We start from the raw sequence: 15,773 nt of genomic DNA, 5'->3' as shown, positions 1-15,773 counted from the left end.
AATCTTTCTCAACTATGAGATTAAGATAACATTTACAAAACAGGGCATTGTAGAGTTCATGAACCAAGAGGTTGGCAGCCCACAGTACTAGCTCCCTAAAACTATCTGAGAGGCTACAACAGAAGTCAGATCAGTTTTTCTGACTGGGAGATTCCAGAAGGTCAACTGCAATCTGCTAATCCAGATTTTTTTTTTAAATCCCATCTCTACACACTGAGGGAAGTGATGCACATTTAAAGATGTCCTTTGGGGTCAAACACTCCTCTACTGCTCTCTGATAGGATTTTAACTATCATAAAATTAACCAATTCTTCTGAAAAAGGAAACTGATAATTGTTTATAATTATAGACCTTATTGGAATATCTGCTGCTGCTACTGCTGCTGCTAAGTCGCTTCAGTCGTGTCCGACTCTGTGCGACCTCATAGATGGCAGCCCACCAGGCTCCCCCATCCCTGGGATTCTCCAGGCAAGAACACTGGAGTGGGTTGCCATTTCCTTCTCCAATGCATGAAAGTGAAAAGTGAAAGGGAAGTCGCTCAGTCATGCCCAACTCTTAGCGACCCCATGGACTGCAGCCTACCAGGCTCCTCCATCCATGGGATTTTCCAGGCAAGAGTACTGGAGTGGGGTGCCATTGCCTTCTCCGATTGGGATATCTACTGCCATCTAAATAACTCTCCCAACATAGAGTTAAAAACCTGTATTCTGTAATATGAAATGTCAGTATTTCTGTACTGTGAAGGAAATTTGTACTGCGATCTTGAAAAAAGGGGAGAAGATCTAAAATTCTTTTAATATGATAGCCTATGTCTTAGGACTATGGTTCAAAAACTTTGAAAGGTTATCTGAGTTACTTGGGGAACTTGGTAAAAGTACAAAGACCCGGCCTACTCTGTTTCAGGAGCTTGGACCTCTGTGGTTTATTATTCACTTAGTTCTAATATACACCCAAGTTTGTGAACCATTGCCTCAGGGCATGAGATTGATCAAGCTAGGTGGTCACTCTAAAGATGGAGGCCTTAATGGAAGAGAGTAAATGATTCATTTTTCAGGATTTGAGGTGCTTTTTTCTTTCAACTAAACTAGAAAGCATTCTCTGCCAATGAGATTGTGGACAAAGTCCTCTGTCACTGTGGGCTGTCATCCCTTGATCTCTTGATTTCTGCGGAGTTGGGTGAGGCTGGTTAGGCTTCAAAGAAAAGAATGGATGGTACTTTTGAAAATATGGTGGCATCAATTTCCTCTTTATAAGGAATCTCGAACTTTAATATGCAAATGAGTCACCTGGAAACCATGTTAAAATACAGGTTTTGATTCAGGGTGGGGCCTGCAATTCTGCAGTTCTCATAAGCCCCAGGTTAGATGCTGATACTGTTGATTTGAGCAGTGAAGTTCCAGCTTTGGTTCTTAACCTTGGTTGCACACTGGAATTTCCTGGGAAGTCTTAAAAAGTGCTGATCAGTAGGTTGCATCTCTAGAGATTATATTTTTCTGATGAAATTGACAGAGATTATGGCCTGGGCCTCAAGAGTATAAGGAATTCTCTGGGTGACTTTCATATGCAGCAAAAATGGAAGATCCTGATCTTAGTCAACCATCAAATATCACCCATTTCACAGGAGAAACTCTTAAGTGGCTCTTTTAGTCACCTCTTTAAAACTGCAATGTACAATGTGCTTAGACAGCTCAGAGCACTGGTTTGCAAGTCTTGACCCCCTCCCCTGATGCCCTGCCATACGAATATTTCATCAGAAGTTTTAAAATAAGAAAATAAAGACAACAGAGTCAATTTCATAAAGCTAAATTAATTCAAGCTCAAGGATGATTTTTGAGATTAAGTCATTTACACATTTTTGTTGTTAAAATGTCTTTTACTAAATGAAGACATTAACATATTTTATATGTTTATTTGTTTGTTTCTCATGTCCTTAATTTTCTAAATGAAAAGTTAGAAATTTTATGTTGATTGCCATATGGTTTTAGAAATTTTGCTGATCCATGAAATCTGAAAATCTGGAAGCTATGGGTATGAGAAATTAGGAAAATATGAAAAAAAAAAAGTCCAAGTACTTACAGTGGTAAGGACTCTGCACTTCCACTGCAGGGGTCATGGGTTCCATCTCTGATCGGGGAGCTAGGATTCCACATGCCACACATCTCAGCTGAAGAAATAAATCCAAGTCTAGAAAATATTGTTGCTGGAATATGATTTTCAATCTTTGATTGTATAATCTCTTGGATAAAGGAATTTTTTTTAGCGGTGCTTGAATTTTATAAGCACCAACAGTTTTCTATGGACTGAGTTCAGTCCATATCAGTTCAGTTCAGTTGTGTCCAACTCTTTGCGACCCCATGGACTGCAGCACACCAGGCCTCCCTGTCCATCACCAACTCCCGGAGCTTACACAAACTTATGTCCATTGAGTTGGTGATGCCATCCAGCTATCTTATCCTCTGTCATCCCCTTCTCCTCCCACCTTCAATCTTTCCCAGCATCAGGGTCTTTTCAAATGAGTCAGTTCTTTGCATCAGGTGGCCAAAGTATTGAAATTTCAGCTTCAGCATCAGTCCTTCCAATGAATATTCAGGACTGATTTCCTTTAGGATGGACTGGTTGGATCTCCTTGAAGTCCAAGGGACTCGCAAGAGTCTTCTCCAACACCACACATAGTTCAAAAGCATCAATTCTTCAGCACTCAGCTTTCTTTATAGTCCAACTCTCACATCCATTCATGACTACTAGAAAAATCATAGCTTTGACTAGGTAGACCTTTGTTGGCAAAGTAATATCTCTGCTTTTTAATATGCTGTCTAGATTGGTCGTAGCTTTTCTTCCAAGGATCAAGTGTCTTAATTTCATGGCTGCAATCACCATCTGCAGTGATTTTGGAGCCTAAGAAAAGAAAGTCTGTCACTGTTTCTATTGTTTCCCCATCTATTTGCCATGAAGTGATGGGACCAGATGCCATGATCTTAGTTTTTGGAATGTTGAGTTTTAAGCCCGCTTCTTTACTCTTTTTCACTTTCATCAAGAGACTCTTTACTTCTTCACTTTCTGCCATAAGGGTGGTGTCATCTGTATATCTGAGATTATTGATATTTCTCCCAGCAATCTTGATTCCAGCTTGTGCTTCATCCAGCCCTGCATTTTGTATGATGTACTCTGCAGTAATGTCTCTGCTTTTGAATATGCTATCTAGGTTGGTCATAACCTCCCTTTCCTTCCAATGATGCCATCCAGTAAGCGTCTTTTAATTTCATGGCTGCAGTCACCATCTGCAGTGATTTTGGAGCCCAAAAAATAAAGTCTGACACTGTTTCCACTGTTTCCCCATCTATTTCCCATGAAGTGATGGGACCGGATGCACCATGATCTTCGTTTTCTGAATGTTGAGCTTTAAGCCAACTTTTTTCCTCTCTCTCCTCTTTCACTTTCATCAGAGGCTTTTTAGTTTCCTCTTCACTTTCTGCCATAAGGGTGGTGTCATCTGCATATCTGAGGTTAATGATATTTCTAACTTCTTTGTATTTCAGGTCCTTCAGCTATAAAATTAGAATAGTTATATCCATCTTCACTGCCCAACAGAAGCGTCCCATGTCAGGCAGAATGGCCCAGCTCTGGGGACCCCACTGTGCTTGGCCCTTGGTGGGAGCAGGCTGGGGAGGTTGTGGCCTTGACAGAAATGCTGTGACAGATCCCAAAGGTGCAGCACCTGGGGGCTGTCAGCTAATGGCACTCCTTCCAGAAGGTTCTCTCTTGAAAAACAATCTGTGTATTTACCTCCATGGTTGCCACACTGCTACTTTCTATTTTGTAGTGAAACTGCATACTTGAGGGGTGATGTCTCCCCTCCCAAATGCCACAATCCAGTTTACTAATTTTTCTCTATATATCTTGTCTTTGGTCTTGTCCCTTTCAACTTTACCAATTGTCATATATCAATTATAGTTCATCATTACAATTGATAGGCCCACAATTGGCTTCTTAGCACTGCAAAAAATACTACAATCAAGGCTAAGACATCAGGGGAACAACATCTGGCTTCTGTAATGACTACATATTTATCATTAGCTTTTAAACCTGTCATGTTGATAGGTAGTTGTAACAGTAAAAATCCTCGTGTATTAGCATTTCTTATGACTCTTTAAGATCCTAAATTACGAAGGAATCATTGAGCCTAATCAACTTGGATAATCTTTTCCTCATTTGCCACAGTGTGTTGTCTAGCATGACAGATGCCGTGCTGGCGCGAGTGTACAAACAATCAGATCTGGACCTCCTGGCTAAAGAAGCTTCCATCCCAATTGTCAATGGGCTGTCGGATTTGTACCACCCTATCCAGATCCTGGCTGATTACCTCACGCTCCAGGTTGGCTTACTTCTTTGCCTCACACAAGAGCAAAATCAATAAATAATTCCTAAGTAGCTCTAAATGGAAGCATTTAAATTGTGGTATTGGTGTTTTGTTTTCAAATAACATCTTGGCAGAGATGCATAGCATATGTGTACAACTTGATATCCAAGGAAGATAGGGCATTATTGAAAACAGACTAGAAGACACTTCAGTTCTCAAACCTTTGCTTTATGGGTGCCATATTTAACACAGTGGATGAACAGGGAGTGCTGGAGCACAGAAAATGGAAACATCTTTATGTCATGCATAATACGTCAGGTTCTATGATTTGGGAGTGAAGACTGATGGAGAGTGCTTTTAATATTCAAAATGGTAAATTACTAAATCACTTTCTGAGAAGAAGGCCATTTGCTATTATTTTAATAAACTGCTTAAGACTGGAGTTAAGAGCATGCAGAATTCATAGAATGGAGGTGCAGATTTAGGCATGTCCCTTCAAATTATGAACCTGAATACCTTTGAAAGATTCATCCTGTTGGGTTGGCCACAGCCAATCTACATAGTCTTGCCACTGGGAATCCTAACAACCATGGTTTCTGCATCTATGAACTATTCTGGGAGACAGGGCCAACTGGACAGGTCCACCTTGCTCCTCATTTGAATATGCCACACACATGTAAATGTGAGGTTAAACTCAATATGAAACTCTTGGGTGATGAAGATAAGATGAATGCAGAGAGGATATACTATGTTAGAAACCAAGCAGCTGTTACATACAACGTATGGCTTTACATATATGCCAGATAATTTAATGCTTCTCGCTGGGGTTTCATCATTACTAGTTTATATATTCATGAGGGACAGTGAAATGTTCTATTTATCATATTGTCCCCTGCAGGACCTGGTGCAATGCCTTCATAACAGACATGCTCAAAGTAGGAGTTGAATGAATAAATAGCAGCTTGTTAAGAGCATAGAATTTAAATCAGATGGACCTGGATTTACATCCTAGCTTAGCCCCTTAACTAATTTGTGATCTCCAAATTCGTTAGCCTTTCTCTTTTAAACATCTTAAAATCTTTACGCTTACATTTAAATCTCTTTACATTTGTAAATATATAAATGTATACAATATATGAAACCTACAGACACTTCAAGAAAAGTAAAACAAACACCCATGTGCCCATTATGCAGTTTTGGCAAATCTTACTTTAGAATTTTTTGTTTTTAAGTAAAATATTACAGGGACTTCCCTGGTGGTCTGGTGGTTAAGACCCCAGGGTTCCACTGCAGGGGGTGCAGGTTCAATCCCTGGTCAGGGAACTAAGATCCTACAACCCCATGCAGTGTGGCCAAAAAATATTACAGGTAGATTTCAAGTCCGCTGTGTAACTATCTTTGATCCCATTTCCTCCAACCCCTCAAAGACATTTTATCCTGGTGTTTGTATTTATGATTTCAAAGCATATGTTCATACTTTAACTGTCCATGTCAATATCCATAAGAAATCAAGTATATTAATGGTTTTTCAGCTATATAAACAGGAACATTCTCAATACCCATGCTATATTGTTCTAGGTGCATTGCATTTCCCCTTTCTTATTCTAATAAGTATAAGCTTCATAAAGGCAGAGGTTTTTGTCTCCTTTGTTCATTGTTATATCTCCAGGGCCAAGGACAGTGTCTGGACATGGATGGTTCTCAATTGTTGACTGAAAGAACAAATGCAACACAGATTCAGATTTGTGATATATGAAAATATTAATCTTCATATGTTCATATGATGTCTTGGCTTAAGATATTAGGATATTTTTTGGTGATTAGGACTTCTTTTTGGTGATTGTACCTTCATGTTATCAAATTGCTCTGTATAATGCAAAAAAAAAGTAGTTTCTTCATTCCAACAAAGCATTTAAAATCGAGATGTGGACTGTTTCTTTTATAGTAACTCTAATAATTGTTTCACAGAAGTGGATTTCCTCCTGGATGTAATTTCCTCCATCCCTTGCCTTTCAGGAACACTACAGCTCTCTGAAAGGCCTTACCCTCAGCTGGATTGGGGATGGGAATAACATCCTGCACTCCATCATGATGAGTGCGGCTAAATTCGGGATGCACCTTCAGGTGGCTACCCCAAAGGTAGGGAAACTTTCTGCCTTGAAACTAACCCCCCTTTGAAAGCATTCCCAGATACAATTACCTAGTGAAAAACAAACCTCTCTTCCATTCAAGGAGAGCACAGTTGAGGCTACAAAATTTAGGTTATGTTGCTATCCCTACTATTACAGCTATCCGGCCTCTTTTTTTTTTTTGTATCCGGCCTCTTGAGTGTCCAATTTCTCATCTCTACAAAAAGAGATAATCTTGGCTGATGCCTTTCATCTTGTGAGTTTCTGTGTTAAAAGCATGTCTGAATTATCCCTTTGAATGCCCTGAAACCAGCCATTATGATAACTGGCTTTCTTGTGTATTGCTACCACAAAGGCTGAAGAAAATAATGAAATCCAGACAGCCTAGAAATCTCAATGCATGGGGAAGATGCTGTCATTGTTTGAATATTACAGTTTGGTGGAAAAAAATTCAATCTAATGTGAAGGACACAGTGATGGCGTCTGCATCAGCTTAGTGTTTCAAAACTCAAATCCAAGGGTCCTTCAGCCTTTTAAATCTGAATCCTGGCTGCGAAGCTGACCTACCCTACTTCCTGTCCTGCTGTTAATCTCTCACAGGATGTATGGGAACGGGAACAGGCCTCCTTTTATAGGTCCAAAGTAACCCTTTTGATATATAAGAAACTAGTAATAATTGTTGTCTGTGAGAAGTGAAGCTGGGAGGTTCAAGGTTAGAGGTAGGAGGGAGACTTTATTTCTGCAATATATCCTTTTATATGGTTTAAATTTCTTAACATGTAAATGTTTTACATACATGATAAGTCCATAAATAAATACACTAAAATTAAAAAGTGCAGATCCTCCTAGGAGAAGCCCTATGTTACAAAACTCCCAGCTTCGAGTATAGGATTAATAGATGCAAATTAGTATATATAGGATGGCTACACAATAAAGTCCTACTGTACAGCACAGGGAAATATATTCGCTACCCTGTGATAAACCAGAATGGAAAAGAGTATGTATATTATATGTTTACATATATGTATGCATGTTCTTTTTATATATAATGGCATCTCCTTGCTGTGCAACAGAAATTAACACATTGTAAATCAATTAAACTTCAAACATTTTTTTTTAATTAATTTTATTTTATTTTTAAACTTTACAATATTGTATTAGTTTTGCCATGTATCGAAATGAATCCACCACAGGTATACCCGTGCTCCCCATCCTGAACCCTCCTCCCTCTTCCCTCCCCATACCCTCCCTCTGGGCCGTCCCAGTGCACCAGCCCCAAGCATCCAGCATCGTGTATCGAACCTGGACTGGCGACTCGTCTCATACATGATATTACACATAGATACTCCTAGCCTCATACGGAATGAGTAGGCCTTTTAGAGGATAAAAACTAATCCTACAAGTGACTCATACACAAATCAGTTCTGAGTGATCCCCACAGAACCTTTTACATAACCCATCTCTACTAAATTCTTTTCTTCGTTACGTTTCTTATTGGTTATGATTTCTGATCAGGAGCCTTTTGGAAGAAAAATGCCCCTAAATAGAAGCCATTGCAGAAAACAAAGGACAGAATTGACCTTTCCGTTAAGGGACGATGATTTATAGTATTGTGCACCAGTGTGTTTCTGGCTGAGCATGTGTTTGCTGTTATCGCAGTGGTCAATGCTGTAGTTCACTTTGATAACCTAAGACATTCAGAGGTGAGTGTATGAGGCCTAAAACTCACTCTCTGCTTCTACTTCTTGAGTTTAAGATTGACTAAGGGATTTCTTTGGAAGAAATGATGCTAAAGCTGAAAATCCAGTACTTTGGCCACCTCATGCGAACAGTTGACTCATTGGAAAAGACCCTAATGCTGGGAGGGATTGGGGGCAGGAGGAGAAGGGGACGACAGAGGATGAGATGGCTGGATGGCATCACTGACTGGATGGACGTGAGTCTGACTGAACTCTGGGAGGTGGTGATGGACAGGGAGGCCTGGCGTGCTGCGATTCATGGGGTCGCAAAGAGTCAGACACGACTGAGTGACTGAACTGAACTAAAGGGATTTCTAGGGACACGGGACTATCAGGAAGGCCACAGGCAAACTAGAGTGATCTGGTCACCCAAATATCATGTCAGGCACAGTGCTTCGAGCTGATCCAACAGGCGAGCTCTGGAGTGGAGGTTATGCCCCAGTGTTGCCCCAACCTGAGACAGGGAGGATGGGCTTTTATCCTTGGAAGCAGTCATTGGTCAAGGGTAGCATGGAGAGGTGGGTGGTGAATCCTCTGGCAATTTTTTTCTTTGTGCTTTACTAGCTTCAGATTTTATCTTTGGATTCTTTTTTTTTTTTTAATAATTGGAAGATAATTGCTTTACAGTATGGGCTGGCTTCTGCCATACAACAATGTGAATCAGCCACAAGTACACATATGGTCCCCTCCCTCCTGAACCTCACCCCCCCCCCATCCCACCCCTCTAGGTTGTCACAGAGCACCAGGCTGAGCTCCCTGTGCCCATACAGCAGCTTCCCACTTTGGCAGGAAGAGCAGCTGGGGAGTCAGAGGGCCATCTCCTAAAGAAGAGCTGAGTGTTAGGTATTAAAAGCACACTGATGGGGACGTCCCTGGTGGTCCAGTGGTTAAGAATCTGCCTGCCAATACAGGGGACACAGGTTCAATCCCTGGTCAGGGAAGATCCACATGCCACTGAGCAACTAAGCCCACGAGCTGCAACTACTGAAGCCCACGCTCTAGAAGCCTGCACACCGCAGCTAGAGAGTAGCCCTCACTCATGGCAGCTAGAGAAAGCCCTGGTGCAGCAATGAAGACCCAGCACAGCCAAAACTAAAACTAAATAAATAAATAAGTATATTTAAAAAGCACACTGAAAAGGGAAGAGGGGGCAAAAGATATAGATCAGGGTCCTCTGAGGGCCTCTGGGTAGAGCACCAGCATTGTCTGCTGCATCCTGCCAAAACCAAATGCAACAAACAAGGCAAAAGAAAATATTTTCCCTTCGTGTTCCTGCTGAACCAGTTCAAGTCAACGTACCCTGCTGCCTTAGTCTCCCAGGACTGCCATAACAAAGTCCCACAAACGGGGTGGCTCAACACAACAGAAATGTATTCTCTCACAGCTCTGGAGGCTAGAAGTCCAAAATCCAAGTGTTGGCAGGACAACACCCCACCACCACCACACATACACACACACACACAATGCCTCTAGGGGAGGATCCTTCCTTGTCTCTTTCCCACTTCCAGTAACTTCAGGCATTCCTTGCCTTGTGGCTGCATCACTCCAGCCTCTGCCTCCATCCTTCCTTTATTCCCATTTTCTCTGTCCATATGTTCCTCTTCTTATGAGGATATAAGTTATATTAAACTTAGACGAACCCTAATCCAGTATCGGTTTAGTTTAGTTGCTCAGTCATGTCTGACTCTTTGCAACCCCATGGACTGCAGCACACCAGGCTTCCCTGTCCATCACCAACTCCCAGAGCTTACACAAACTCATGTTCATCAAGTCAGTGATGCCATCCAATCGTCTTATCCTCAGTCGTCCCCTTCTCCTCCTGCCTTCAATCTTTCCCAGCATCAGGGTCTTTTCAAATGAGTCAGTTCTTCGCATCAGGTGGCCAAAGTATTGGAGTTTCAGCTTCAGCATCAGTCCTTCCAATGAATATTCAGGACTGATTTCCTTTAGGATGGACTGATTGGATCTCCTTGCAGTTGAAGGGACTTTCAAGAGATCTTCTCTAACACCACAGTTAAAAAGCATCAATTCTTCGGTGCTCAGCTTTCTTTTTGGTCCAACTCTCACATTCATGCATGACCACTGGAAAAACCATAGCTTTGACTAGATGGACCTTTGTTGGCAAAGTAATGTCTCTGCTTTTTAATATGCTGTCTAGGTTGGTCATAGCTTTTCTTCCAAGGAATAAGCATCTTTTAATTTCATGGCTGCAGTCACCATCTGCAGTGATTTCGGAGCCCAGTATTACCTCCTTTTAACTAAGTACATCTGCAAAGACCCTACTTCTAAAAAAAGGTCACATTCTAGGACTGGTGGTCCAGTGGTTAAGAATCCACCTAGCAGTGCAGGGTACATGGGTTCGATCCCTGGTCAGGGAACTAAGATTCCACATGCCCCGGAGCAAATTAGCCTCTATTAGTGAGACCATGGAGAAGGCACTGGCGACCCACTCCAGTACTCTTGCCTGGAAAATCCCATGGATGGAGGAGCCTGGTAGGCTGCAGTCCATGGGGTCGCAAAGGGTTGGACACGACTGAGCGAATTCACTTTCACTTTTCACTTTCATGTATTGGAGAAGGAAATGGCAACCCACTCCAGTGTTCCTGCCTGGAGAATCCCAGGGACGAGGGAGCCTGTTGGGCTGCCGTCTATGGGGTCACACAGAGTCGGACAACGACTGAAGAGACTTAGCAGCAGCAGCAGTGAGACCACATGCTCTGGAGCCCACACACTACAACTATAAAGACTGTGGCCTGCAATAAAAGATCTCACATACTGAAATTAAGATCCTGAGCATGCAATTAAGACCCGACACAGCCAAATAAATATATTTTTAAAAGGTCACATTCTGAGGTTCTGGTGGGGAATAAATGTTTGGAAGACATTCTTCTACCTAATACACTTGCCATGGAAGAAATGCCAGGTAGGCAGCATAGGGTGTCACCTTATTATATATAGTAAACTTTGGGTACTCAGAGAGCTAACTCTTATAAGAGAGAATTCTCTCTCATTCAGCAAAAACTGAGATAAAAGGTCAGATTTGACATGTGAATAAGGTAGTTCTTCATTTTATGGGAAAACAGCACGCTTTTGCTGCAAATCTAGTCTGAGGAAGGGCTCTATATTAATGCAAACAATTTTACAGATAAAATATATATTCACAATTATTGTTCCCTGCTATAAGGTGTTTTTGGAAAGGTTTTATTCTGTTGGAGAAATACATGATTTAAACATTTTATTGTATGTCCAAGATGTTTTATTAACATCAAAGGGAAAAAATTCCAATGTTACAGAGTAATTTCAGTATTGTTCTTATGCAGAAACTCATTTAAATGATAACAAGTACTAAAACCTGGTTAAATCTGGGTGGGAGTAAGAGTTTTTAAAAGTCTTCTGGAAAGTCTGAAGTGTAGAAGGTGCTCCATCAATTTATAAGTAGACCCATTTCCTTTAAAGATAAAGCTAGCAGGTTTATTATAAATTTAAGAAGCACTGAAAAATTTCCAAGGCCATAATTAATCTATTTCTCCATCCTTTAACCAAGAATAACTTACATGTTTGAGAAAACATAATTTTGTCCTGGATTGTAAAGTTATTCCATAAACTATTGATGGTAATGATTTTAACATTGTTCTAAGTGAGTATTTAGACTGAACTGGGTTTGTTAATCACCTTCATCTGGTTTTGAGATTTATGTCAAAGCCAATGAGTGATTTAGTACTGAAAGCTTAGCTGTGAGTAAAGAATTCCTCTTTGTATTCTCAGTCATGGCCCAATGCATTCAAGGTTGGGTGATTTTGTAATTTCCAAACCACTGTATTGGTTCTCTAAGTACTTATTGATTCCTTCTATAAGAATGATTATACTTGGAAGTATAAAACCTGCTTTCCAGAGGGAAGGCTGAATTTTCAGGGCAGGAGGTACCTGGGGTAAGAGCCAAGCCTCTTCATTTATGTTTACCGGTATGAATGGTCACAACATGAGTTACTAAATTAGCAAGCCTTTATTAATTAGCTATTTATGGCTATTGAGGATGATAAAGCTGCAAAAAGATCTGCAGGAATCATCACCATCTGATAGCTTCTATCCTCAAGAATTTTTTTATTGAGAGAAGGAACTATGATAGATAAACATGTGTAAATAACACAATTTCCAATGAATAAACCTGAACATCCCTGTTGTGGGCTGAGTTTCCTGAGAAGCCGACTCGGAGACAGGTTTCAGCCTACAGGTTGTTGATGCTGGCGTGCCCTTAAGAAGGGCGGGGAAGGAAACAGGAGAAATCAAACTGCGATGCAGGCCCGAGAGCAGCCTCAGCTGACCTGATAGAGAATTCTAGATCTGAGATGGTCATTTAAGTGTTGTCGCAGGTTGGGAGGAGGGAGTCAGGTTTTCATGTCCCCCCATCAATCAGTCCCTGAATGCAGGTGGCCTTGGAAGGGTATGCGACCTTGGGTGCATCAGCTCTCTGCAGCTGTGCCAGTGCCCAACTAGGGCTGACAGCTGAAAGCCACCTTCCAGCACATGCGCAGCAGCTGGAGCACAAGTCCATTATTCATGAAGGGGATCTGGGTGGCATACCACACCCATCGCTGTGCCCTACTGAGAGTTTATAAAAATGAGGCATAAATCAATTCTAAGAATTCAGGAAAATGAGAAGGATGGGGAAGCTGAGAATAATGATGGTGTTTTGACTGACGAGCCTTCCACTTGGAGGGTCTGGAGGTGGGGCTGGCCCAGGGTTTTGACAAAGGAAGAGCTGACATGTTCCAATAAAGACGCCCAGGAGGAGACAGAGGGGGAAGCGTTCAAGGGTGAAAGGCTGTGACGGCAGCAAAGGGCAAGACGTGTATAAGTATGACAATGAGATTGGTTTTCCTGCAGCAGATGTTGAGAAAAATTAAGAGAGACAAAGGGACTCTCACTGGTTGGATCTCTTCTCCAGGGACACCACAGTTCACCACAAGCATCAATTCTTCAGCGCTCAGCCTTCTTCACAGTCCAACTCTCACATCCATACATGACCACAGGAAAAACCATAGCCTTGACTAGACGGACCTTTGTTGGCAAAGTAATGTCTCTGCTTTTGAATATGCTATCTAGGTTGGTCATAACTTTCCTTCCAAGGAGTAAAGCGTCTTTTAATTTCATGGCTGCAGTCACCATCTGCAGTGATTTTGGAGCCCAGAAAAATAAAGTCTGACACTGTTTCCACTGTTTCCCCATCTATTTCCCATGAAGTGATGGGACCAGATGCCATGATCTTCATTTTCTGAATGTTGAGCTTTAAGCCAACTTTTTCTCTCCTCTTTCACTTTCATCAAGAGGCTTCTTAGTTCCTCTTCACTTTCTGCCATAAGGGTGGTGTCATCTGCATATCTGAGGTTATTGATAATTCTCCCGGCAATCTTGATTCCAGCTTGTATTTCTTCCAGCCCAGCGTTTCTCATGATGTACTTTGCATATAAGTTAAATAAACAGGGTGACAATATACAGCCTTGACGTACTCCTTTTCCTATTTGGAACCAGTTTGTTGTTCCATGTCCAGTTCTAACTGTTTGCTTCCTGACCTGCATACAAATTTCTCAAAAGGCAGGTCAGGTGGTCTGGTATTCCCATCTCTTTCAGAATTTCCCACAGTTGATTGTGATCCACACAGTTAAAGGCTTTGGCATAGTCAAAAAAGCAGAAATAGATGTTTTTCTGGAACTCTCTTGCTTTTTCCATGATCCAGTGGATGTTGGCAATTTGATCTCTGGTTCCTCTGCCTTTTCTAAAACCAGCAGACATCAGGAAGTAACAGTGGCTGGAGAGACTAAGATGTGTGTGTGCAGGCTCTTAGTATTTAGCTGAGACGCTGAGGGGAGGTTTCTCTGAGGAGGAAACATTTGAGCTGAGAGCACTGAGACCTGAAAGCATTATCCACATGGAGTGGATAGGAAAAAGCATTTCAGACCAAAGGAAAACAAAAGCATTAAAAAGAAAAAAACAAACCGCTTGTAGAAAGACTCTGAGACAGAAATGCAGTAAGTTGTAGACTTATGTATACAATCTTCTTAAACTATTAGAGGAACAAGAAAGGCGCTACCAAGAGCTGGAAAGCACCACACGCCGTTTATCTTTAGGACTAAAGAGGTCAAAAGTAATCAAAGCAAAATGGGGCAACTGATTACCTTTTTAAATTCCCAAAAGCACTCTTAAGCTTTCAAATTCTAGATGTCAACATCATATTCTACTGAACATGAGGAGTAGGCATGTTCAGTAGGTTGGGCTACGACTTAAAGCAGAAACAGGAAAGAGCAGGAATATTGTTGAAAGTGATGCATATATAATTCAAAAAAAAAAAAACCCACACCAAATAACAGTTAATTCTTTCCCCTGCAGGGTTATGAGCCGGATCCCAGTATAACCAAGATGGCAGAGCAGTATGCCAAGGAGGTACGCTCCTTATATGTAAAGGTGTCATTGTCTTTCCCTGTTTCGTGAAGTTCTTTAACCAGCTTGCTTGTGTATGCCAGAACGGTACCAAGCTGTCGCTGACAAATGATCCATTGGAAGCAGCTTGTGGAGGCAATGTATTAATTACAGACACTTGGATAAGCATGGGACAAGAAGAGGAGAAGAAAAAGCGGCTCCAGGCTTTCCAAGGTTACCAGGTTACAATGAAGGTACAAATTGATGCCTCCCTGAAGGTTCATTAATCCCATTCATAAAGGCCACAATCAGCTAATCACTCAACCACTTTTGGGAGAGCAGACTGTCCTTTCCTTCCTTATCAAGGACACGCTGATTGTATCCCCCAGTGATTTCTCTCCTCCTGAAGATGAGCTCTGCCCTTTGGAAAGACACTTTTGTCCAGAATGAAGGAATTGAAACCCAGGCAGAAGAGAGAAGCCAGCCTTTCCCTCTCGCAACAGCAGAGGCATCAGAATGCTTGATGATCTGTTCAGATATACTAGGCGACTTCTGTTGCAAGTAGTTTCTTTTGATTTCAGCTCTAAGAAAAGCCCCATAGTTCAGTACTTCAGGCTAGCCCTTGCCTCTATTTTCCAAGGACTTTTTTTTAAAATTTTATTTTATTTTTAAACTTTACATAATTGTATTAGTTCTGCCAAATATCAAAATGAATCCGCCACAGGTATACATGTGTTCCCCATCCTGAACCCTCCTCCCTCCTCCCTCCCCATACCATCCCTCTGGGTCATCCCAGTGCACTAGCCCCAAGCATCCAGTATCGTGCATCAAACCTGGACTGGCATCTCGTTTCTTACATGATATTTTACATGTTTCAATGTCATTCTCCCAAATCTTCCCACCCTCTCCCTCTCCCACAGAGTCCATAAGACTGTTCTATACATCAGTGTCTCTTTTGCTGTCTCGTACACCGGGTTATTGTTACCATCTTACTAAATTCCATATATATGCGTTAGTATACTGTATTTATGTTTTTCCTTCTGGCTTACTTCACTCTGTATAATAGGCTCCAGTTTCATCCACCTCATTAGAACTGATTCAAATGTATTCTTTTTAATGGCTGAGTAATACTCC

The 15,773-nt window shown here is 41.4% G+C and overlaps 1 protein-coding gene across 1 annotated transcript in view; it reads left to right on the top strand.

Annotated features, from left to right (window-relative positions):
• Window positions 1-15,773, top strand: part of OTC (ornithine transcarbamylase) — a 73,175-nt gene that overhangs the window by 45,296 nt on the left and 12,106 nt on the right. The window contains exons 5-8 of the mRNA XM_005889423.2: window positions 4,219-4,372; window positions 6,374-6,496; window positions 14,610-14,663; window positions 14,744-14,893. Of these exons, the coding sequence (XP_005889485.1) occupies window positions 4,219-4,372; window positions 6,374-6,496; window positions 14,610-14,663; window positions 14,744-14,893 (481 nt within the window). The remainder of the gene's footprint in view (window positions 1-4,218; window positions 4,373-6,373; window positions 6,497-14,609; window positions 14,664-14,743; window positions 14,894-15,773) is intronic.

The sequence above is a fragment of the Bos mutus genome, chromosome X, assembly GCF_027580195.1.
Source record: "Bos mutus isolate GX-2022 chromosome X, NWIPB_WYAK_1.1, whole genome shotgun sequence".
Taxonomy (NCBI): Eukaryota; Metazoa; Chordata; class Mammalia; order Artiodactyla; family Bovidae; genus Bos; species Bos mutus.
Note: the sequence above shows the minus strand (reverse complement) of the source record. Positions and strands in the feature narration are given on the sequence as shown.